We start from the raw sequence: 23,994 nt of genomic DNA on the forward strand, positions 1-23,994 counted from the left end.
TCCATTGTATGTATGTACCACTTCTTTATCCATTCGTCTGTCAATGGGCATTTAGGTTGCTTTCATGACCTAGCTGTTGTAAATAGTGCTGCAGTGAACATTGGGGTGCATGTGTCTTTTTGAATTATGGTTTTCTCTGGGCATATGCCCAAGAGTGGGATTGCTGGGTCATATGGTAATTCTATTTTTAGTTTTTTAAGGAACCTCCATACTGTTCTCCATAGTGGCTGTATCAATTTACATTCCCACCAACAGTGCAAGAGGGTTCCCTTTTCTCCACACCCTCTCCAGCATTTGTTGTTTGTAGGTTTTCTGATGATGCCCATTCTAACTTGTGTGAAGTGATACCTCATTGTAATTTTTTTTTTTTTTGCGGTATGCGGGCCTCTCACTGTTGTGGCCTCTCCCGTTGCGGAGCACAGGCTCCGGACGCACAGGCTCAGCGGCCATGGCTCACAGGCCCAGCCGCTCCATGGCATGTGGGATCCTCCTGGACTAGGGCACGAACCCGTGTCCCCTGCACTAACAGGCGGACTCCCAACCACTACGCCACCAGGGAAGCCCCTCATTGTAATTTTTGATTTTCATTTCTCTGATAATTAGTGATGAGCAGGTTTTCATATGCTTCTTGGCCATCTGTATGTCTTCTTTGGAGAAATGTCTATTTAGGTCTTCTGCCCATTTTTGGATTGGGTTGTTTGTTTTTTTAATATTGAGCTGCATGAGCTGTTTATATATTTTGGAGATTAATCCTTTGTCCGTTGATTCGTTTGCAAATATTTTCTCCCATTCTGAGGGTTGTCTTTTCGTCTTGTTTATAGTTTCCTTTGCTGTGCAAAAGCTTTTAAGTTTCATTAGGTCCCATTTGTTTATTTTTGTTTTTATTTCCATTACTCTAGGAGGTGGACCAAAAAAGATCTTGCTGTGATTTATGTCAAAGAGTGTTCTTCCTATGTTTTCCTCTAAGAGTTTTATAGTGTGGTCTTACATTTAGGTCTCTAATCCACCTTTTAATTTTTTTATAATAGCCATCCTAATGGGTGTGAAATTGTATCTCATTGAGGTTTGGATTTTCATTTCCTAATGACTAGTGATGTTGAGCATCCTTTCACATGCTTATTGGCTATTTATATATCTTTGGAGAAACGTCTATTCAAGCCCTTTGTCCATTTTTTATAAAATATATTTATTTATTTATTTATGGCTGCGTTGGGTCTTCGTTACTGCACGCGGGCTTTCTCTAGTTGTGGCGAGCGGGGGCTACTCTTTGTTGTGGTGCGCGAGCTTCTCGTTACGGTGGCTTCTCTTGCTGCAGAGCACGGGCTCAAGAGCGCAGGTTCAGTAGTTGTGGTGCATGGTCTTTGTTGCTCTGTGGTACGTGAGATCTTCCTAGACCAGGGCTTGAACCCATGTCCCCTGTATTGGCAGGTGGATTCTTAACCACTGCACCACCAGGGAAGTCCCCCTTTATCCATTTTTGAATTGTGTGGTTTTTCGTTGCTGAGTTGCAGGAGTTCTTTATTTTTCTGGATACTAGACCCTTATCTGGTATATGTATTTGCAAATATTTTTCTCCTATTCTATGGCTTATCTTTTTACTCTCTTGATCATATCTTTTGATGAAGTCCAATTTATCTATTTATACTTTTATTTCCTGTGTTTCTGGTGTCATATCTAAGAAATCATTTCTGAATCCAGCGTCATGAAGATTTTCTCCTGTTTTCCTCTAAGAATTTTATAGTTTTAAGTCTTATGTTTAGGTCTTTGATCCATTTTGAGTTGTTTTTTTATATCGTGTAAGGTTAAGTATCTGACTTCATTCATGGGGATGTGCAGTTTTCCCAGCACATTCCCATTGAATGGTCTTGGCCCCCTTCTGGAAGTCAGTCTCATTCTCTTGTAAATGACAGAGGTGATGTAACGCTCTGACAGAATGTTGGAGAACTGGGAGGACAGTCATGATTCCCATCCCTTCTCACCTGACGACTTGTTGCATAATCACGGGCTTTATTTTTCACTTGATGTCTGTCTGTTTTTTTAAATGGATATACAGTTGACCCTTGAACAATGCGGGTGTTAGCGGCACTGACTCCCCTCCCCCCAGCGACTGAAAATATGCATATAACTTTACAGGCCACTCTCGGTATGCGTGGCTTCACATCCTCCAATTACGTAGTACTGTAGTACGTATTTATTGAAAAAAGTGTGCTTATAAGTGGACCTGCGCATTCAAACCTGTGTTGTTCAGGGATCAACTACTCCTGTTTTGTATCTTGCCTTTTTTACCTTATACATATTGCTACATATGATGATTTTGCAAGACTTCATGTAACTACATACGTTAAGTGGCTCTGCTACCATAGTGGATTCTGGTGCCCTGGTGGTTTTTACCATCGTGATTAACGTTGTAGAGCACATCTTTGCACGTAGGCCTTTTCCTCAGGCTGAATGCCTCAGTGTAGAATTGCTGTCTGAAGGGGTCTGGGCACCTGCACGATTTTTGCTACATGTTTGCTGTCTAAAACTATTGTACCCATTTGTAATAGGCATTGTTGGGTATATGAACCACACTGGGTGTTACTGAAACAGTTGTCATAGATGAACACCATTCCTCTCTTCTTGAATTTGCTGCTTCATTCAACAGATCTTTGAGCTCCTTCCATATGCCAGGCCCTGTTGAGATGCTGGGGATCCACTGGTAGAGCTAGAGCTCCCGTCCTCAGAGAGCTTCCCTTATTAGGGGCTGAGAGAGCTGAGAAACAGATGGACACATGGACATGTCTAGTGGTTGAAAGGCCGTGGAGAGAACATAGGTAAAGGGCACAGTGTCTCAGGCTGGGGCAGAGCTGGGCTGGGACCAAGGCAGTCAGGGAAGGAAGGAAGGCCCCGCTTAGTGCCGTGTGGGCTGAGGGGGCATCTGAGGGGCTGGGAGAGTGGTCCAGGTAGAGGCTTGAGATGGATAGAGAACACTTGTCTCTGTTTAGGGAGAACAAAGAGCCCCTGTGGCTGGAGGCACAGAAGGCAGGAAGGTAGGAGGGCAGGAGGACCCGTGGCGCCAGCTCAGCCTGTCCTCTGAGTGAGTATTGAGTGATCTGGGTTCTGATCCAGTCGTCCTGGCTGCTATGGAGACAGATTAGGGGACCTGTTGGGAGGCTCTGACAGGATCCCAGCAAGAGAAGGTGGTAGCCTGGATCAGAGTGGGGGGCAGTGGAGTTGGGGTAGGGGGGAGGCACTCGATTCTGGTATTTTTTTTATTGATGTATAGTTGATGTACAGTATAAGTTACAGGTGTGCAATATAGTGATTCATAATTTTTAAAGGTTAAACTCCTTTTAAGGTTATTATAAACTATTGGCTATATTCCCTATGTTGTACAGTATATTCTTACAACTTATTTAATTCATTAATTTATTTATTTTTGGCTGCGTTCGGTCTTCGTTGCTGTGTGCGGGCTTTCTCTAGTTGCAGCTAGCGGGGACTACTCTTCATTGCACTGCGCGGGCTTCTCATTCTTCTCATTGCGGTGGCTTCTCTTGTGGCGGAGCGTGGTCTCTAGGCATGTGGGCTTCAGTAGTTGTGGCACGTGGGCTCAGTAGTTGTGGCTCTCGGGCTCTAGAGTGCAGGTTCAGTAGTTGTGGCACACAGGCTTAGTTGCTCCGTGGCATGTGGGATCTTCCCGGACCGGGGCTCGAACCCGTGTCTCCTGCATTGGGCAGGCAGATTCATAACCATTGCGCCACCAGGGAAGTCCTTGTAACTTATTTTATACCTAATAGTTTGTACCTCTTACTCTCCTATCCCAATATTCCTCCCCACCCCCACCCCCCTGCCACTGGTAACCACTAGTTCTCTATATCTGTGAGTTTGCTGCTTTTTTGTTATATTCACTAGTTTTCTGTATTTTTTAGATTCCACATTCGATTCTGGGTATGTTTTGAGGGGAGAGTGGACAGGATGCACTGATGGATTGCATGCAGGGGGAGAGAGAAATTGAAAATGACTCGTGAGTTTTGACTTGAGTGGATGGAGGGGTAGAGTAGCTCTTTACTGAGAGCAGTGGAGGAAATAGGGAACATCAAGAACCATACCTTAATACAGTTTGTAATTTGCTTTTCTTTAAATGTGAGTCCACTTCAACATTTTCATGTGTTTATTCTGTCTATACTGGCTCAGAGTATTTGTAAGTTTAACGTTTAGTCTGAATAGCACGGAACAAGGAATCCACCACATTCCTCTGGCTCTGGTCAGACCAGGAGAACGCCCTGCTCTTAGAACTGGAGCCTCGAGCAGGCCGAGTGCCACGCATGAAGGAGGGGATGCTTCCACGAGTTTCTTTTCAGGAACTCATGGTGTCCTTCCTGAAAAAGGTCAGGGTTTGGGGTCAAAGAGCCCGGCTACCTTATTTGGGCTACCTGGGCCTGGCGTTTGGCCTCAGTGGGGAGGGTGGTTGCCACCAGGCCTCTCTGGAGAACTGGCTTCAAGGGAGCAACACTGACCGGAGCTGGAAGGCCACTGCCTGTGCCCGAGCATCGCAGTCTGCGTTTGTGTGGCAGCTATGATTTCAGATATGCTGTCCTTTTTGTCCCTATAAGTCAAAGGGGGGAACAGACCTTCATAAGTGCTTCTTACCAAGAGGGGTGGAAGGTGTGTAGCGTCTGTAAGCCCAGGTCACCAGGTGACCTGGATGGCAGGTGTGTATGGGGGGAGTGCCCAGGTGTGCCGCCCCCCTCCCGCCGGGGTTTCCTGTTCCATGAAGGGTGGCATCTGGTGGCAGATTTCTCTTGGTCTCTGGTGCTTCTGAGGAGTCCTTTTTGCCTTCACGGGTCTTGAGGACAGAGGTGCAGGCGGTGGGGAAGCTGGCCTGGTAGAAGGGGGGGCCCTTTGGGGAAGAAGCCGTCCATGTGTCCCTCCTCCTGCAAACCAAGGAGCTGACTCTGCAGAGATGGGGCCCTAGGCTGCAGAGTGGGCTGTGGTCATCGGAGGGCTGTTGCCTGGACAGGAGGGAGGGGTTCAGCTCGGAACTGCCCCACCCGCCTCATGAAGCAGGAGTGGTGGGCATGATGCTGCCTCAGGGCCAGAGAGGCGCTGTGTGCTGAGTGTGGTCTTGAGTTTTTCTCCCTAGTAGTAGAATTTAGAGGTTTTTCTGTGGCTTAAAGCAAAGTCTTCCAGTATTTTATTGTGAACACTTTTGAACAGAGTAGAAAAGTTGAGAGAATTGTTACCCACACACACTGCTTGAGTGACCAGTTATTAATGTTTCCTCGTATCTGCTTTGTCTCTGTGCATATGTACAGACTCTCCTCTGAGCCACTGAAAGTACATAGCAGACATTATGAAACTTCACCCCTAAACACTTCAGTCCACATCTGAGCACATCTGGTTTGTTGTCATCTCATCTAGCCATGGGGTGCGTTAGCACTGCTTCCTTGTTTCTGCCCTCAGTTTAGTATTTTTAAAATGTGAGGTGTGACGTTCCAGTTCTGAAAAGGAATAAAGCCAGATCAGCCTGTCAGGTCTCCCACGTCGCTCACCGCTACCCTGTCGATCTGCACTTGGCATTTCCTTTGCTCCACGAGTCCATGACCCTGGACAGTGTAGAACATGTTTTGCATGTTTTTAAACTTCCTGTAATTGTTATAGCTTTATTGTTCCCCTCTGTGAACAGGCTGCTGTTAAATGAGAATGACGTAGGTGTAAATAAATACCTGGTCCTATGCTGGCAGGGGATGGAGATTCAGTAAGTACTATTTTATTTCTTACCTAATAGGTGTTGAGAAGACAGTTCTGGATGTTAAAATGGGCAGACAGTCAAGTTGGTGGGAAGTAGACCCTGCTGCCTGCCCAGCTCTGACCTCAGAGAATCCTGGCCTCATTCCAGGGCAGGAGGACATCTCAAGGCCTCAGGGACCTCCTTCGTGGTATGTGCCAGGAGCTGTGGCAGCCACTCCAGCCTTTCCTCTCCCTTGCCTCCCCCAGCCCAAGGGGGTGCTCTGTGCCTGCACCACTAAGGGGAAAGGGAATGGACAGGGCTGGGCTCCTGCCTGGAGGGAGCTTTCTGCTGGGCTTCCTTACCCTGCTGCACCCTCCTCGCTGCCTGGGTGGCAGAGAAGTCATCTGGGCTGGTGGGATTGCTAGGAAACATTCGAGAACATGAAGGGAGAATTTGGCAGGGCTGTGAGAAGCCTTCAGATGAAGGAATCACCTGAGGGTAGTCCGTGCTTGTCTGGGCTCCTGCCCAGGCTTCTGTGAGGCTGATAACCTGCCCCTGGCTCCTCGTGCCAGCCTTGGGACACCGACCATCACCTCTCTTCTTCGAGGGGCCTCCATCGGCCCCCAGGGAATGAGAATTAACAGAGAGCACCTGCCACCCCTGCCCCGCCACTCCCTTCTGTCCCCTGGCACAGCAGGGCACGGAGTTCACTCTGCAAGGAGCGGGGGAGTGGCAGTGGGTTGCCTGAGGAGGTTGGCCTGTCCACGGGTGCTGTGGCCAAGTGGCCTGGGGCCTGCAGAGCCTCGCAGTGGCACTAGGTGGCACTCCCGCCCAGGGGAGTCCAAAGAAGGTGGGAGGACTAGAAATTAAGGACCAAGTGTGGGTGGCCGGAAGGGACCTCATTTGGGCTGGGAGAGTAAACCTTCCAAGGGGTTTTTTCCTACTCCCAGAAATCATGTTGAGTATTGTCTGGAATATTGTCCAGAAGGCATTTCCCTCCTGAGATATACGTGGTGGAGGGCAGGTTAGAAGGCTGGGTGGGCTAATCTCAGGGCAGACCTGTGGGCTGGTTTATGAGTTTCCTAGACACCAGTCAGCCTGAGAGGCTTTGAATGATTACAGAGGAGTTCTGGTCCATGTGGAGCGGCCTAGTTGGTCATTTTACAGTGGAGAGCATCAGCGCTCCACAGGCCGCTCAGCGAATAAGAATCTGGGCTTTTGATCCAGACTTGTTTTTACCCCCTTAGGTCTAACTTCGGTCCTGCTGGATGCACTGCAGGCTTTGGGGAAGTCAGGACGGTCTTCCTGGATTTCTGGTTCTGGAATTTAGTGTTGCTAAGATTGTGTGTCCGCATCTTCCTGTGCTTTAACTCCTTTTTATTCCATCTCGAGTGGTGGTTGGTTGGTTGGAGCTCTGAGGTGAGCAGGGGTCTAAAGTCTCGCTGGGGCTCCGAGAATGCTGTGAGCCCAGGCTAGGAGGCTGAGGTGGGCTGTGCACCTCCCTGCCTCCCAGTTCCTACTGGCGTCCCAAGGATCCCTCCAGCTTGTTATGGAGCACTTGGTTGGGCTGGATCCAGATGAGGGGGCAGGTGTGTGGAGCTGTGTCTGCATGTTGCTGTGTCCTCTTCCAGGCTGCCTTGGCTGAGCTGCCCATCTCTTCACAAGCCCTGTCAGCTCTCTTCCTGGTCTAAATGTTGCTTTAGAAACTAAATTCCCAGTGGTCAAAAGAAGCTGGGGTTGTTCAGCTAATCAGGCTCCTGAATTCCACATGCTTTTTGTGGTTGAGTAGTGGTGGTGTTCCCCGCTGGACCTCCCCCTCCCCTAAAAAGTGTTAAGCTGGTTCATTCCATCCCACGTTGACTGCTTTCAGTGGGCATGGGGGTAGGGTGCTGACCCTGCAGTGGGGTACCATCTAGTGGGGTAGAAAGATAAGGTGAGAATCACCCCACAGGTCTTGATCCCCGCTAGGAAGCCTACGTGCTGGGCGGGGGTGGACCTTGCCCACTGGGTCTTGTTTGCTGGTCTGCACCAGGGGATTTTGTGTGTCAGGGTGTGTCTGCCTGGAGGAGAGGGGGTGGGGTGAGGAGCAGCCTTTGTCTTCAGGGTCGGGTGTATGAAGGAGCGAGGGCTTTGAGGGCTAGAAAAGGTGTCTGGAGGTGGCTTTGTGTTCAGTCTAGAGAAGCCGGCCCTCGGGTGAGGTCCGCAGCACGTGGAGGCCCTGGCTGCCCGGAGGGGTGTGTGGGAGGCGCTCACGGCCCAGGGAGCCCAGCCCCGCCCTCAGGAGGCACCCGCGAAGTCCTGTGGCCGTCGGCCGGTCGCCTGTTCCCGCCGCTCCCCTGGCCCCGCCCCTTCCCTTAAAGGAACCCCAGGCTGGGGGGCGGGGCGCGGCTGACTAGCGAGCCTGGTGTCCGGTCTCCTGCCGCTGCCCCTGACTGGGTGGAGCCGAGCCCCCGCACGCAGTCAGGCTTCCGAGGAGCGAGGAGCGGCGCCTCCCTGCGAGTTCAGCCGGTGCGCGGCGCCGCGGAAGCCAGCGGAGCGGACCACCTGCTGGTGAGTGAGCGGCCGCGGCCGAGCCGCCCCGCGCAAGCGGAAGGCCTGCTCGCGTAGCCGGGAGGCCGGTCGCCCCTCACCGCTTGGGGCCTGAGGAGCCCACCCCCCAACCCCGATCGAGTGTGGCTTCCCTGGCCCCGCACGGTGGGTCACGGGGCCGGGCAGGATGAGCTCACTTCCTTCGCGTCGTGTAGCATCTCCTTGCCTCCCGGCCCGGAAAAGGGAAATGTGGGCGTTGTGGGCGGCTCGATGTCCTCCTGCGCCCATTTCCTCAGTTCTGCCCGAAGGGTCTGGGACGGGCGCCAGAGGGGGAGGGAAGCAGCAGTGTTCCTCGGTGGGACCCGGACATGCTGCAGTTGTCACCATGTACCAGCCAAGGGGCAGGAGGAGGTGACACCCCGCCCTTCCCAGGACCCCGTTCCCCGCTAGTGCCAAGGATTGCCCCAGAGAAGGTTCCTTTCCTTCAGGGGATTTAAGAAAGAGTCCTGCCGAGTCCTGTCCCCATCTCTACCGCCCTTGAAAGAGGTGCCTCTGGACCCTTCTCTCTGCTTCCTCTTCTCTCGCCCAAGGCTTCCCCAAGATGGCTCACCCGTTTCACCTGGGAGAATCCATTTTCCTGGTTCCCTACTTCTGACATTTTGTCAGCTTCTAGCCTTGAAACTCAGGGGAGGAATGGTTGGTGGCCCCACCTGGACACAGCTACCCAGCAGCCCTGCCCTTCAGAGCTGGGAGTGTGCACAGCAAGTCAGGCTGGGGACACATGTTTTGGGGGGCACTGGGGGTTTCTGCTGAGGCTTCAGGCCAGGTAACTGGCACCCGGTGAGCTTTCCACTCAGGGAGCAGGAGCACGTCCTTGGGCTCTCGGGCTGGACACGTGCAGGGTTGCAAGGCCTTCATCTAGGGCGGTGAGGGGTGGGTGGGGATGTTGCAGCACCTCTGGGGTGTGAACCCCCAGAACAGCATGCCCTGACAAAGGTGAGCTCCCCCCAGCATGGTCCTGTTGAGCCATCCCTTCCTACTCACATCATCGCTGCCCCTGTGGTTTGGGCTCCTCTGTCAGAACTGCCTCCTCTGCCCTGTTCCTTCCATCTTCCCAGTGGTAGCAAACTTCTGTCCTCCCAGAGCGTGGGTTTGGAAAGGGAGGGGAGGCATTGGGAGCCAGGTCTGGGGGGTGAGGCTGCACTAAGCTCTTGGATGGAAGAGAGGCATGGGGTTTCTAAGCAGAGTTGTTATTGGCCTTGGTCACAGCTTTGATCTGAGACTCTGGACGGGTGAGCAGGAGGAAGGACCCTTCCCATTTCCAGATGAGGAAACTGAGACTCAGAGAGCACGTGTGACTTGCAAGGCCTTTCCCAGCTCTCAGGGCGAGGGTGGGGGGAAGGCATCCAGGATCACAGTAACCAGATTGTCCTTGCCCGCCACCAAAGCCTCTGTGTTCTCATGTTCCATATGGCCATGTAATGACTTTAAAGTCCTACTGGTCATAGCCCCAAACTCACCTCCACAGAGTGTCCTTGAGACTCTCAGGAGAGAGGGAAGGGGTCTGTACTTCTCTGCTTCAGGGCGCTCTCCTTGCAGGCTCCTCCTTCAGGCCTGAACTCCCCAAGTTGCTCTCAGGGAACCAGAAAGGGAGAAAGCTCTAGCTTGGCCTCCAAAGGCCACTGTAGGCGCAGAGGGCAAGTGGGGCTCTGAGATGGGGATGCTGGGAGCACTGTTGGTTGAGGAAGTGGCTCTGCTCCTGGGAAGTGAGAAGGGGTGGCCACTAGGGACCCCCTTCCCTCCGTCCTGCGGCTCTGAGCTAGTCAGAGGGTGTTGGCCTGTTTCCTGGTGGACAGCTGAATTCATGTCAGCTTGCTGGGGGCCTTTTGGGGAACACTGGTGATTTAAAAGAAACCTGACCCTGGTCTCAGTGTCCCATTTTAGAAGAGGAAGTAGAGTAGTGACGGAGACAGGACTGAGGCGTGAAGACCTCCTGCCCAACTTCTCAGGGCAGTTCCTGGAGTCTCTCCAGGATAGCAGCTCCTTGGGCTGGTCCCCCAGAGTCCCCTCCACTGCCCTGGTGGGCTGTGTGGCCCGGTCAGGCCCCTGGACTGGAGGCCTTGGGGGAGAATGCAATGCAAAGGCACACACGGGGGATCTGCTTTGAGGTCCTGAGGTCTTGGGCCAAGCTGGGTTTGTCTGTGGCTTCCTGAATGTGCCTTTCTGACAACATCCTGCAGCGGTCAAGGTCCCACTGTGGAAAACTGGCAGGAGGAGGCCTGGCTCCCATCCCCGCCCACAAGGCGTCGCCAGCCCCCACTGTGAATCCCGGGTGTGCGAGCAGCCCAAGCTTTCTAGAGTTTCTAGAGTCGGGGAGAGAGCCTTGTCCTGGAGCCTAGCTTCAGGCGCAAACCTGACTGCCCATCACCCCGCTGGGCCTGTTTCCTGGGGAGCCACCGGGAGGCGAGTTTGGGGCCCGAGGCTGGGAGGGTGGGGCAGGGCTGTGCTTGGCAGGTGGGCTGTAGGAAGGGAGTTAGTGGGACCTCAGCTCGAGCCTGGCCAGGCAAAAGCCAGAGTGTCCATGGGGCCTTGGGCAGGAGGAGGCCTGTGCGGGCACCCTCCTGCCATTCAACGGCCATTCAGCGAGGTGGGTAGCCTGGGGAGATGAGCTTGCCGAGGGGTCCTGGTCTGAGGTGGGGTGGGCCTTGGCAGGGGTGGAAATCCATGCTAACGTCCAAACCTTAGTCAGCCTCATCCAGCCCCACGGCCACTCACACTTAGAGATCTGGCAGGTGTCAGGCTGGCGGTTTTCACCTCCTTGGCTGAGGTGGGTTTGCCCAGGACCTCAGAAGTTCAGCCCGTGAGGGTCGAGCTATGTCCGAGTTGGGGCCTCCTGTTCGGTCTTGGCGCGGGGGCCTGGGCCGGGTCAGTTCTCTGCCTTTGGAGCAGCCCTGGGACCCCGCATGTCTTCATCTAAAGACGACGTGGGGCGCGTGGTTTGGGGGCTGCGCTGGGCGGGGCTGTGACTCCCAGGCTGCAGAATGTTTGCTCTCCCCCTGCCTGTGATCTGCAGAGGCTGGGCATCCTTTCAGGGAGCTGGGCGGCCGCGGACCAAAGTGCTGTTCCTCCCGAGAGAGATGGGAAGGCGGGGTGGCCGGTTTCCCTGAGGTTGCCCTGGTGCCCCTCTTCAGAGGAGGCAGGTATGGGGGACCCTGAGGCGGGGGCTGGGGACGACGACGAGGACAGAGCCGGAGCAGGCCAGATGCTGGGGTCTCACCACCGCGCCTCTCCCGCCTTCCTGCGCCCTCATCCCTCAGATGCTACTTTGTCATCTGAAAGGAAAATGGGTCAGGTCCCAGCGAGGGAGGGGCCGCCGGGGCCGCAGACAGGCCGACGCTGGGCGCCCGCCTGGAGCGCGGGGCTCAGATTCCTGCTTGTGCTCCTGGGTTCAGAGGCGCCGGGTCCCCTCCCTGCTGGGAGCAGGCAGGCAGCCAGGCCAGGGACAGAACGGGCCGAGGGCGGGGCCGGTGCGCAGGCCGAGCAGGTGTGTGATCGGTGCCTGTCTCTGCAACAGCCCTGATCCGTTGGACTGGACCTAGCCAGGGAGCGGTCCCCCAGCCGCAGCCGCCGGGGCAAGGAGCGGTGACAGCGCAGGAGCTCCGGGGGGGAAGGGAGGAAGGAGGAGAGACAAAGGGAGCGAGCCTGGCACTGCCTCCCTGCGCCGCCCACCATGTGTCAGTCAGAGGCGCGGCGAGGACCGGAGCTCCGCGCGGCAAAATGGTGAGATGCTGCGGGTCACGGCTGCGTCCTAACCTGGCCTCACCCCGCCTTGACCTCCGAAAGGTCAGAGTTCACGTCCAGCGGCCCCGTGGTGGAGGTGGTGGCGGCGGCAGGGTGCCGGGGTACCAGCCCCCGCGGCTGGAGGGGCCCGGCCCGGGGGACCTGAGTCGGAGAGCCCGTTTCAGGTACTGGGGGGCCAGCAGGCTGGTGGGCCAGTGTCTGCACTGCGCCCCCACCCCGCTGCAGCGCAGCTCCTCTGAGATTGGTCCCTGTACTTCTGCAGAGAGCAAGGTGGATGGGGGGAGCCCAGGGCAGAGCAGTGATGTGTCAGGCTTTGCTTGGCCCCTACCCACTTGCCAGACCTTTTTAAAGCTGGAGGGGGTGGGATGGGAGAGACAGTGGACACAGGGGGTCTGGTGAGCAGTGGAGAAGCAGCGCCTCCCAGGGCCACCATTGAGCTGCAGGGCCTGGCCTTCGGCTCAGTTCTCCATTTTTTTCTGCTTTTCATATCAGCTGAGGTGCCTCTTTGTTCCTTGGTTTGTTGAGCAATTGGGGGCAGAGGACAGAGCTGCTCTGAGAGCACACAGGCACAGATGGAGCCTTATTCTCCAGTTGAACGCAGTGTTTCTGTAGATGAGGAAACCAAAGCCCCGGGACATTCTTAGAGTGGGTAGCAGTGTGGCCTTGTGATGGCCACACTGGGGCCTCAGGAGCACTTTCTAGGTCCTAGGCATGTGGCAAGGTGACTTGGGCCTCAGTGTCATGCCTCAGGAGGGCCAGGGTTCCGGTGGAAAGGCTCATCCCAGAGTCTGGCTCCCTCGAGGCTGAGCCTGGCTTAATGCGCTGAATTTGAGCTGGTGGGGTCTGGGGAAGGCCCACCTACCTTTATCGGAAGGAGGGGCCTGGGTCAGGTGTATGTGGCCCCAGCAGACCTGGAAGGTGGCCTGAGGGTTGGCGGGGAGCTTATCCCCACCAACCTCTGGATCGTTTTGGAGAACCTGACCTGATGCAGAAAGAGCACGGGGATGGATGGAGCAGTAGCGTGCGTGTGTGTGTGTGTGTGTGTGTGTGTCTCTGTGTGTGTGTACACGCGCACTAGTGCTTGTGCATGTTTGTGTGTTCCTTCGTGATCTTGTCAGGCCCCTCAAATGAGGAAATAAGATGCTTGGAGCCATGAAGAGATTTTCCCAGACCCTGCGCTGCCAGGGGCTAAGGGGGATCAGACTAGCTCTCCTTGGAGCTTGTGTGGGCAGAGCTGGCCCCAGGCCAGTAGGGGGCCGCAAGGCAGGTTCTGCACTATCTTCCTGGTGCACTCAGCCCCAAGGTCCTCTCCGGGGTCCCTGCCAGGTTCAGAAGCTACTCCATCTGAGAGGCGCCTCACCCTGTGTGTCTCAGCTGACAGGCAGGTGGGGAGACTGGGAAGTGAGTCTGCCGACCAGAGGCAGCCAAGCCCCCACCTCAGAGTGGGGTTGGGATGAAGGAGTTTGGCCGGTGCTGCCCGACTCCATCGAGAGGCGAACCTGCTGAGGGTGAGGTGGGGCCCCCAGTCCTCCACTGACCCTGGCTGTGTGCGGACATGTGCCCTGCAGGTTGTACTTCCCCCAGCTGGCCCTGAGGCGAAGGCTGGGACAGCTGAGCTGCATGTCCAAACCCGCCCTGAAACTGCGCTCCTGGCCCCTGACGGTCCTCTACTACCTCCTGCCCCTTGGCGCCCTCAGGCCACTCAGCCGGGTGGGATGGAGACCCATGAGCAGGGTAAGTGTGCAGGGGCTGCTGGCCTGGCCTCCCCCCAGGCAGGCCTGAGGTTGGGGCCCAGGAGACCAAGGAGGAGAAGACATTTGTCAGATCAGAGGTGGTGCTGTGGGGCCTGAGCGCTCCAGCAGGGTCACATTGGAAGGCGAGCCTGTGGAGAGGGTGGGCTGCAGACAGGTGACTGTAACGGCCCACCGTCCACTGCCTGCTGTCTCTGCCTGCATTTCTGCCATGTGGGGACTCTGCTTCTGGAAAGAACCCACATTGGGCATTCAGAAAATGGTGCCTGAAAAGAGCTTAGGGGTGATTTTGAGAAGAATCCAAATTAATTTCTGGACGCCAGAGGGTGGTTCAGGGAGGCTGGAGCCTGTGTGGGCCCCTTTGGGTGAGGATGCCTTTGAGGACCCAGGAGCCCCAGGCAGGGCTGCGTGAGGGAACGGCCTGGCTGCACCTGGCTCTCAGGCAAGCTGGCCCCAAGGAAGAAACCCTGCTCCCAGGCCCTTGGACAGCGCAGGTGGGCGTTGCCAGGGCTTGAAAGCTCAGGGGCACCTCTGGGCATTAGGCCTGGGGTCATAGGGCAGCCCTGGGCTGCCCCCGCAGATGGGCGTCAGCTGGGAGTGCTGGGAGCCGCTAACTTACTGCCTCTTTAAAGGTGTTTAAAGTTGGAGTGGAATTGCTTTTATGCTTTGGGGACTTGGTGTCTTGGTTGTGTTCAGCAAGCAGCAGCCACCAATTAGAAGCACGTCCCACTATGGCAGAGGCACTTGAGGTTTAAGAGGCTGCCCCTTCTGGGTCATCTGGCCCTGAGTTTGGCAGGAGGGTCTGACTGAGAGGCCGAGTCCCCTGTGCCTCCTGGAGGAGCACCAGGTGGGGACAGCTGTGTGGACAGGTGGGCTTGGCGGGCATGTCCAGGCCCTCGGAGCGCAGGTGTCAGTGGTCAACCCGTCTGCATGAGAGTCCCCAACCTCGGGGTGGGGGGCGATGAGCACATGTGCTTTGGGCTCTGGACTTGCCCACGCACCAGAGGCCTGTCCTTTCTGTGCTGGTCTGGGACTCGGGCAGTAGTGCCCGCGCCACAGCCTGTGTGACTGTGTCAGATCTGTTTGCCCCTCCCCACCTCAAGAAGTGAGGCTGTGTTGGCCAGTCTCCCCGGGGACTGGGGAGGGAGTGGGGTAGCTGCTGTGGGAAGTCTGCAGGAAATGGCTGACAGCTGAGCTGTAAGTCACTGTGTCACAGGCCTGGCCAGTACTGTGTGTGAGAGATGAGAGATTTGGAAGCTCAGTCTGGTTCCTGGTGAGAGACAACCATGTCACAAAACCCTCGTGGGGACAAGCTGCTCAGGCCTCGGGAGGTGGCCCCCATGGGGAGGGGAGAGGGTACCGGCTGATGGGGAGGAGGGGGGTTGGGGGGTGAGCACACGGTGTGGCTGACTCACCCACCTGCCCGCGGCCTGCAGGTGGCCCTGTACAAGTCGGTGCCGACGCGCTTGCTATCGCGGGCTTGGGGCCGCCTCAACCAAGTGGAGCTGCCGCACTGGTTGCGCAGGCCCGTCTACAGCCTGTACATCTGGACTTTCGGGGTTAACATGAAGGAGGCCGCCGTGGAGGACCTGCACCACTACCGCAACCTCAGCGAGTTCTTCCGGCGCAAGCTGAAGCCACAGGCCCGGCCAGTGTGCGGCCAGCACAGCGTGGTGAGGCCCCAACCCCACCTTCTACTCCTGCCTCCGTACAGGCAGCTCTTGGCTGTACCTTTAGGAAGAGGTGGGCTGGTGGGCACTCCTCCCAGGCCAAACCCCAAGAAGGAGGTGGCCCTGCCCTCTGCCCCCTCCCCTCCCCCACAGCGAGCCTCTCCTGGCCCTTCCAGATCAGTCCATCGGATGGGAAGATTCTCAACTTCGGGCAGGTGAAGAACTGCGAGGTGGAGCAGGTGAAGGGGGTCACCTACTCACTGGAGTCGTTCCTGGGCCCTCGCATCCCCGCAGAGGACCTGCCCTTCCCACCAGGTGGGTCCTGGCCTGGTGGCGGCCAGGCAGCTGTGCTGTGGCTGCGCTGGATGTCAGAGGGTAGAGGGTGGGGATGGGAGTGGGTCCGGGAGGGAGGCCTGTGGACCGGTAGTTACTCTGCCCGCAGCTTCAGGCCTCCCTGGAGCCAGTGTCCAGGCTGCACGCAGGCTCCGTGTTGGGTAGCATCAAGTACTTGTCTGAGCGCCTGGTTCGTGTCTGCCCCACAGCCACCTCCTGTGGCTCCTTCAGGAACCAGCTGGTCACCCGAGAAGGGAACGAGCTCTACCACTGCGTCATCTACCTGGCCCCCGGGGACTACCACTGCTTCCATTCCCCCACTGACTGGACTGTCTCCCACCGGCGCCACTTCCCAGGTAGGCCTGGGCCAGCACATGGGTGGGACCTGCCCCTGGGGGACTCAGAGAGGTCCTCAGCTTCTTGGTATCAGGAGACGCAGGCTCCAAAGCTGTGAGGTGACTGCTGGGCATGGGTGGCAGGGGCAGGCTGGGAGCCAGCCTGCTCTGCATTTGGAATGACATGGGGGTACAGTGGGTCTTGGGCCCTCCCAGAGTAGACACACTGGGCTCTAGGAGGCTTGTCCTCCCGATGGGCAGGGAGTGGCAGTGTCTGTCCCCACAGGCTCCCTGATGTCCGTGAACCCCGGCATGGCCCGCTGGATCAAAGAGCTCTTCTGCCACAATGAGCGGGTAGTCCTGACTGGGGACTGGAAACACGGCTTCTTCTCACTGACGGCTGTTGGGGCCACCAACGTGGGCTCCATCCGCATCTACTTTGACCGGGTAAGCAGAGCCCAGACCCTGCCGAAGCCCAAGGGCTAGGCCACTTGCACCGTCTCCTGTGTAGCCAGATCCATCTGGACTGTAAGTTCTAGGAGGGCACATCCCCCACCAGGCCTGGCTGTGCAGAGCAGCTGCCCTGAGGAGGGGCTGGGCCCTGAGCTCCTGCTCTGCTTATCCCCCACCCACCCCTGTCTCGAGGTGGCTGGTGAGGGAGGGAATTAACTTCCCTTCCTGGCACTTTGCTTCTGCAGAAACCCAAGGGGAACTTGGGTGGGGCATGCTGATGGAGGCCAAGTGTGTGAGGGGTGCCGTAGTACCCATGCCTGCGGGGCTTCCCCTCTTGGTGTCAGTTTGCCCCTCAGCCCCCCGGGTGCTGGTGTTGTGGCACCGTTCGTACTAGTGAACAGTTGGGGGTCTGAATCCTCCATTTCCCTCCAGTTCAGAGCTGGTCAGGGGCTATCAGGTTAGGCCTAGTCCATGGCCTGAGCTGCTGTCCGAACCTCCCTTTCTGAGCAGGGTGGGGGACAGGTTCGGGACGGCAGCAGAGGTGTGTTCAAGGTCCACGTGCTCTGCCTCCACCTCCCACAGGACCTGCACACAAACAGCCCACGGTACAGCAAGGGGTCCTACAATGACTTCAGCTTCGTGACGCACATGAACAAGGAGGGCATCCCCATGCGCAAGGGTGAGCACCTGGGCGAGTTCAACCTGGGCTCCACCATTGTGCTCATCTTCGAGGCCCCCAAGGACTTCAACTTCAAGCTGAAAGCGGGACAGAAAATCCGATTCGGGGAGGCTCTGGGCTCTCTCTAGAGCCTCTTTCATGGCTACAGCTGCTGAGGGGTCTTTTCCACAGAAATGTGAGGTTTCAAGGGGGACCTCTGAGGCTACCTAGGGAGGGGACCATCGGGTCTGACCAGGCAGGACCTGGGTGACTTCTGTCCCTGCTGTCCAGGGTGCAGACAAGGTTGTCAGAGCCCCTCTCATGTCCTAGACCTACATCTTCCCCCTCCCGACCTGAAGAGAAAGTGCAGGCCAGGACGATTGATTCCCTCTTGGAGATTTTCTAACGTGTTGTATAAACTGGAGATTCTACATCTCCTGGCTGAGCATTCAGTTGTTCTGATTTCCGTTTTAAGATAAGTGGTAGTTAAAGTACCTTCTTGCTGCTCCTCCTATCACTGCTTTTTGGCCTCCCTTGCATGGGGCGAGGTGCCTCCTGGCACTGACTGTGGGTCCCAGACCAGGGCCTTTAATGCAACTGCTCCCAACCTGCTTGTTGGGAAAAGCTGTCTTCTCTCTTTGCACTTATGGCTGAATGCATCACCTCCGACTCTGCCATCAGCTTCCGAGGGTGCTCACTAATGGTTCGGGGCGTTGCAGGCCCCGATGAGTGACCTTCTGGAGCTGGCAGGTCCTCTTTCCAGTAGGCAGGACCCATCACCAAACCCCCTCAGTGGTGTCCAAAGCAAAAGGGGCAGGCAGCTAGCTGGTGGTGGCCCAGCTGGGGCCAGGGGAGAGCCTGGGTCCTGTCCCTGTATCCAGACCTACAGAAAAGTTGCTGCTATTGATCAGGGGCTTATGTTGGAGGCAAAGGAACCTTGGTGGTGTATTTGATGTGTGGGGGAGGGGAGAATGTCAGTGCCTAGAAAACCCGTCCCCAGGCAACAGGTATGCAGTCCTTGGGGAGCCACTGATTGTGGGGACAGGGCCAGATTTCATGTTTCCTGGGGATGCTGTGAATTTCTCCTGCAGGAGAAGCCATTTGAACTTTTTCAACTGTATCAGTAGCACAGTATTTTTGTATGAAAAGTGGGAGACTTCTGAACAGTAATTCATTTAATTGCAACATTTTGAAATAAAAAAACTTGCTGCAGTTTTGCATTCTGTTCCTGGACGTGGGGTGGTGACTAGCACAGAGCCTGCCGCAGGGCATGGATGCGGGCGATACAGGTGCGGATGGGCTGGCGCTGGGCCTGCAACTTGGAGGCCAGCTGCTGGATCTGCGCTTCCACCTGGGGAGGTTGAGGGGGCAGGCTGAGAGGAAGCCCCGTCTGGGAGCCGTCCAGGGGCTGCCCAGGGTCTCACCTCCTGCAGTTCTTCCTGAACCTGCTGCTCTGCTTCCTGGTCCTCGGGCCTGGGCTCCTCCTGGCTCAGCTCCAGCCACTGCCGCAGGCTGCTTGCTTGCCGTTGGTAGGACCTGAGGGAGTAACACACCTGCTGCCTGGCTTGGCCCGAGGCAGAGGCCCAGCACACTTCTGGTGTGGGTGGAGGGAGAAGGGCTCCTGTTCCACCATCAGGCAGAAACGCCCTCTGTCCTCTTCCCTGTGCAGAGCTGGCCGTGTGGGACCTGCCCGCTTCCCCCTCTGATTAAGGTTGCTGCTCACACTGAGGATCCCAGGCCTGGCCGTGGGGTACGTGGGCTGTGGACCCAGACAAAGCAGGGCGGTTCACTGCATCATCCCGTGTCAGTCACACTCGCCCGGTAGACCACCGGCTTCCACAAGACACAGGTGTAAAGTTTTGCTCAGCTTTTCCTGAAGGTAAGGCCAACCTGGGCCTTCCTGAGCAGGATGGAAGGGGAGAGGTGCCGCCTGCATGCAGGGGCCATTACTGGGCAGACAACTCCCCCTGTTCCCCATGGATGGGTGCCACGCGGGTTTCTGGGTCTCACCTGAGGTTCTGCTTCGTGGTCTGGTAGTCCTGCAGTTGCTGCTGAATGCCCTCAAGCTCGGCCTCCAGGTCCATGTGGCCAGTGGCAATAGGAGAATAAGCTTGATCTTGACCATCCTCCCGTCTGGGCCCAGGCTGAACCCAGGGATTCCAGGTGCCGGGAGTGACCTGAGCACTTGAGGCACTGACAGGCCCCAGGTACACACCTGCAGTGTCAGAGCCAGGCCCAGGCCTGGTGCCTGTGAAGTCCCCAGGAAGGAGCAGATGGGGGTTGGGGACACTGGCCAGGGATGAAGGGGCCTGGGACTTAAGCCCAGGTATCGTCGGCTGGGCTGATGCCTGTAAAGGAAGGATGAACACTGAGCAGGGAAGGAGAAAGGTGGGGAGCTGGGGCTCCCCACACCTGCTGCGGCCAGCTCACCTGGTCCTGCCCCTTCATTCAGCACCTGACACCAATAGAGAGTCCCACGACCACCCAAGCAGCTGTTTCCAGCCTTACTGACCTTTCACACCCACTCCTGCAAGGACCGTGCATTTCAGTGGCAACTGTTTGTGTCCAACCACAGCGACAACCCTCCTCCCTTCCCTCTTGGTGACAATGTCCTCTGGTGGGAATGGACACTCTCCCATCCCCCACCCTCTCCCCACCCCTACTTAGGTCGCAGCTCTTCAGGCACCAGTGCCTTGGGGGGCCCAAGCCCAATGCACACTCGTGCTTCCTCACCTCCTTGCCCGAACTCCTTGACTCCTACGTCACAGGCCCCAGAGTCTCGGCCCCACTCCTCCCCATGACCCCATCAGTTCTTTACCTTCAACCTGTGCTGCGAATTGTTAACTTTGATCTCCAGCCCTGACCTTGTTCCTGAAGGCCAGGCTGAATCTGTTGCGTTACCTCAAATCTGACAGGTTCAAGACACACTTGTGATGCTTCAGCTGCTGGGTTCCCACCCTCCGTCTTCCCTCTCACAGTAAAGAATGCATCACTCCCTGAGCTTTTCAGGCCGGAAACCCAGGAGCCATCCGCAATTCCTTCTTTCCCTCTTATCAGACTCATCAGAGCAAGCCCTACCTAGTCTGCCTCCCACGACATCCACAGCCATCCCCCCAGTCCCAGCCACCAGCACCCTTTGCTGGACCCGAGCACAGCCGCCAACCATCCTCCACAACTTCCTGTTCTTAAAGTCCAGACTTATCACCAGGGCCTGTATGACCCTCCATGATCCACAGTCTCTTCATTCGTCTGCATGCTGGGGTTTCTTTTGTCTCCACCACCATGTAAGTGTCACGAGCAGGGATGGGCCTTGGGGGCTGTTCCCTGCTGTGCCCCTAGGACGCTGGCCCCTGCACAGGCCTCCCTGCATCTTCCTGAAGCAATGAGTACTGCTGTGGCTACAGCACCAAGCGCACAAAGGAGAGCACTGGCACGAAGACCAGACCAAAGAACAGGACCCCAGGTAACCAGGGGGACTTACCCAGGTGTGTGCTTCCGCCCCACGCAGCATGAAGGAAGAAGGGGGCAACAGCTCCAGGCCTGTACTCGCTGTGGGCGGTGGCTTCAGGCCAGGGGCGCTTGGCAGGGGGCTGCTTGGGTCCAGTGCTGTCTGGGCCTTTGCCAGGAAGGGTGTTGTCAGCGCAAGGCCTATTGGCTGGACCTCGCCTAGGCCATGCTCCCACAGTGCCTCAGGCCTGAGCAGAGGGAAGACAGGAGCTGGTCAGGCGTGCTACCCTCCCGAGGAGGACAGAAGGGGGGCCACCGGCCCTAAAGTCCCCAGAATCACACCACCTACCCCTGCGCCCCGAGGGTGCCACACCCCAGGGGCGTCTGGCTCTCAATGGGCTCCAGCAGGAAGCTTGGGCGTCGCGGTTGCTTTCTTGCCCAGCGGGCAGCATTCCTGGGAAGAAACACAGGCTGTTCCTCCAGGCTGCTCAGGGGCTGCTTGGAGCCTGAGACCTCTGTGGGGCGGGGTAATCCAGTCCGACCCCTTCCATCTTACAGGAAGACTGAAGAGAGAAGGAAAGGCTCCGCCCCAGGCACCCTACTGAAATTCTAGTAATTCCAGTGAGCCTGCTGGCGACGGGTGCTCCACCCATGCTGTCTCACTTGACCCAGGCAACCAGGCTGGAGCAGGCTCAGAGATGGGGCCCTTGTCAGCTACAGCAGCACAGCATGTGGGGATGGGGCGGGGCCAGGTCACAAAAAAGTGGGGTTTCCAAGAGGGTACCTGTTTCCTGGCTGTCACGGGAGACGTGGGGAGACTACCAGGTCTTGCGGGGGAGGGAGGCTGCCCAACGGCCCATTCCTTTGCTAAGGAACCGTACATTCTCTCCCACGCTCGGAACAGAGGCTGTGGTCCCTTTGGTTGGGGCCGAAGAATGGGGGCGCAGGATCCTGTACAGAGGGTTCCGAGTGGCTCGGCCATGACCCTCGGGGCCCAGTGTCATTCCTGTACCATCCAAGCTTTGCCACAGGTGGAAGGCAAGGAGGAAGAGGTGAGGGAAGGGCTACTCACAGCTCCAGGAGTTGGGTGTCCCCAGCGGCCGACGGCAGGCTGTCCAGAGCTCCCCGAAGCCCACGAGGAGCTGTTGTCCTCTTGGTCTCCAGGGAGGCATTGCCAGCCCCAGCAGCAAGGTGGCTGGGAAGGGGACCCTCAAACGTCACTCTCCTGCTGCACACAGTGGACGTAGGGGGCTGAGGCTCCCTGCCCAGGCCCAGCGCCTTCTGCTTCCAGAGCGTGGCACAGCGACGGACCACACGGTGGAGACTGTGGGCCGCCTGCAACCAGCCTCTGGTCAGGTCGTGCTGTGCCTACCCGCTCCCCACAGAAGGGTGGGGGACCCCGGCCCACCTGCACCTGCTGCTGGGCGTGCAGCTGCTGCCGGAAGGCCTTCATGCCCGCTGCAAAGCACAGGAGGCGCGTGACGCCCTCCCGGAGGAGCTGCTGGTGGTAGGCCTGCACTGCCCGCTCCTGCCGCGCCTTCTTTCTCCTCATCTCCAGCACGAAGCCCAGCCATGCAGCCCACACCTCCAGGGAGAGGAGGAGGTGAGGCCCAGCCCTCCTGCTCAGGCTCCCTCCACCGGGGCACGGTCCGCTCCTAGGACAGGGAGACCATTACCTTCGCCTGTAGTGAGAAGGCCCAGAACCACAGGGCCCGCGCCGTGTCCTGCTGCTCCCGCCTGCTGTCCGCCAGCTACGGGCCAGAAAGGAAATGTCTCCTTAGGGAGGCCACCCTGACCCCATGGCCCCCGTCACTCTCCGACCCTCTCTAGTCAGGCCTGCCCTGAGGTGGGGGGGGGGGAGCGGTGGTGTCAAGGAAGCTCTTTTGGGAAGGACAAAGGCCAGGAGCTCTGGGGTCGGGAGCAGTGAGGCAGTGCGCCGGGCTCCAGTGAGAAAAGCTAGGACTGCTTGCACTGCGGGCCCGAGGATGAGAGGGACCTGGCCCATGAAGGGCCACTAAGCAGGACGCAGCCCCACTGGGTATTTTATCAAGGCCTTGGCAAAGACCTAAAATGCATTTCCTATTCATTTCTGGATATTACCCTGACAACTTTTCAACATGACACTGTAGAAACATGGCCCTGAAGTGACTTGGCTTTAAACAGATTCCAAGTGAAGGAAGCTGGTGGTGCCAGGAGGTGGCTGGGGGTGGGGGAACCCTGGGAAGAGGGTGGTATGAGAAATGATGAGCTAGAGGCAGGCTCAGGAGGCAGCAGGAGGAGGGGGAGTGAGAAGGGGCTTCTCCACGGCTCCCACCTGCTGTCTCCACTGGTGGAAGCAGGTCCGGCCGAGTGTCTGGGCCAGGAGTCGGGCAGCCTGTCTCTGCAGAAGCTGGGGACAAAGTGCGCACAGGGGGCTGTGTGCCCGGTGCAGCCAGGTGCCCACACCCGGAGCCCCTGTGGGCGGTGCAGGCTCCAGGCCCAAGTGAACCATCCTCCCACCACCAGGAGTCATTCTGGTTGAAGCCAAGGGCCTCCTGCCCCAGACAGGGGTGCCCAGATGCCTCAGTAGGTCACCCAGCTCTGACAGGCATGGTTCACACTGAACCAAGTTCTTTGCTGAGCCATCTTCCACCCAGAAGGCCGGCTTCCCCAGCCTTCACTGAACACCCAGAAGGGCAGCCTTGCGCCCGCAGGACTCCAACCACCCAGCATCCACAACAGAAGCAGTAAGTGCTTCTGGAAAGACCTTTCCTCCTCGCGAGGCGGTCTCCTGGCCCAGACAGCCCCGCCGCATAGGGGAACTCGGGGGGGTGCCGTCTGCCTCACCCTCTTCCTGATGCAGCTCAGATGGTGCACCTTCCACCGGGTCATGGCCTGCAGCAGCAGCTGCCGGCGGTAATGCTGCGCGACCCTCTCCATCTGGACCCTCTGCTGGGCTGCGCTCCAGCTGCGGTCCCTCCAGCGCCGAAACCAGATCCTGAGACAGCCTAAGGCGGGTCGGAGTCAGTTTGCTCTTTTGGAGGAAGTATCAATATATGGATGACTATGCAATGGTGAAAGTTTAGAGGGTGGAGAAGGCTGTGTGGGGACAGAACTAGGGTGTCAGCCCACACTCGGTGAGACACCACGTGTGGACGGTAGCCACCCTGGGAGGAGAGTTCCGGCCACCCACCTTCAGTGACTATGCACTCCCTGACTGGAAGCAGATATGCTGCTTACCACTGGGCCCTCCAAGGACCCCCTGCCCCCAGCCATAATCCTGTGCACAGCGACCACAGGTGTGCCAGGGCCCCAGCGGAACTGCCCA

At 57.2% G+C, this 23,994-nt stretch overlaps 2 protein-coding genes across 20 annotated transcripts in view; one reads left to right on the forward strand and one right to left on the reverse strand.

Annotated features, from left to right (window-relative positions):
* Positions 1-17,748, forward strand: part of PISD (phosphatidylserine decarboxylase) — a 36,179-nt gene extending 18,431 nt beyond the window's left edge. For 2 of the 7 annotated variants that reach the window (XM_029233662.1, XM_029233714.1), the window contains 6 exons: positions 13,609-13,774; positions 15,228-15,464; positions 15,638-15,776; positions 16,004-16,150; positions 16,416-16,576; positions 17,165-17,712. In XM_029233662.1, the coding sequence (XP_029089495.1) occupies positions 13,609-13,774; positions 15,228-15,464; positions 15,638-15,776; positions 16,004-16,150; positions 16,416-16,576; positions 17,165-17,389 (1,075 nt within the window). In that variant the 3' untranslated portion in view covers positions 17,390-17,712. Of the gene's footprint in view, positions 1-4,911; positions 5,738-5,767; positions 8,261-11,813; positions 12,020-13,608; positions 13,775-15,227; positions 15,465-15,637; positions 15,777-16,003; positions 16,151-16,415; positions 16,577-17,164 lie in introns of those variants that run through there. The other 5 variants (XM_029233690.1, XM_029233695.1, XM_029233705.1 and 2 more) reach the window with 5 other exon arrangements.
* Positions 17,747-23,994, reverse strand: part of SFI1 (SFI1 centrin binding protein) — an 84,832-nt gene continuing 78,584 nt past the window's right edge. For 9 of the 13 annotated variants that reach the window (XM_029233552.1, XM_029233598.1, XM_029233570.1 and 6 more), the window contains 9 exons: positions 23,514-23,674; positions 23,002-23,076; positions 22,364-22,438; positions 22,096-22,272; positions 21,760-22,022; positions 21,037-21,141; positions 20,722-20,935; positions 19,251-19,588; positions 17,747-18,776 (listed from right to left, as the gene is read on the reverse strand). In XM_029233552.1, the coding sequence (XP_029089385.1) occupies positions 18,416-18,776; positions 19,251-19,588; positions 20,722-20,935; positions 21,037-21,141; positions 21,760-22,022; positions 22,096-22,272; positions 22,364-22,438; positions 23,002-23,076; positions 23,514-23,674 (1,769 nt within the window). In that variant the 3' untranslated portion in view covers positions 17,747-18,415. The remainder of the gene's footprint in view (positions 18,777-19,250; positions 19,589-20,721; positions 20,936-21,036; positions 21,142-21,759; positions 22,023-22,095; positions 22,273-22,363; positions 22,439-23,001; positions 23,077-23,513; positions 23,675-23,994) is intronic. The other 4 variants (XM_029233649.1, XM_029233639.1, XM_029233581.1 and 1 more) reach the window with 2 other exon arrangements.

This window comes from Monodon monoceros, unplaced genomic scaffold (genome assembly GCF_005190385.1).
Source record: "Monodon monoceros isolate NGI ecotype Baffin Bay Population unplaced genomic scaffold, NGI_Narwhal_1 Super_Scaffold_1, whole genome shotgun sequence".
Lineage (NCBI taxonomy): Eukaryota > Metazoa > Chordata > Mammalia > Artiodactyla > Monodontidae > Monodon > Monodon monoceros.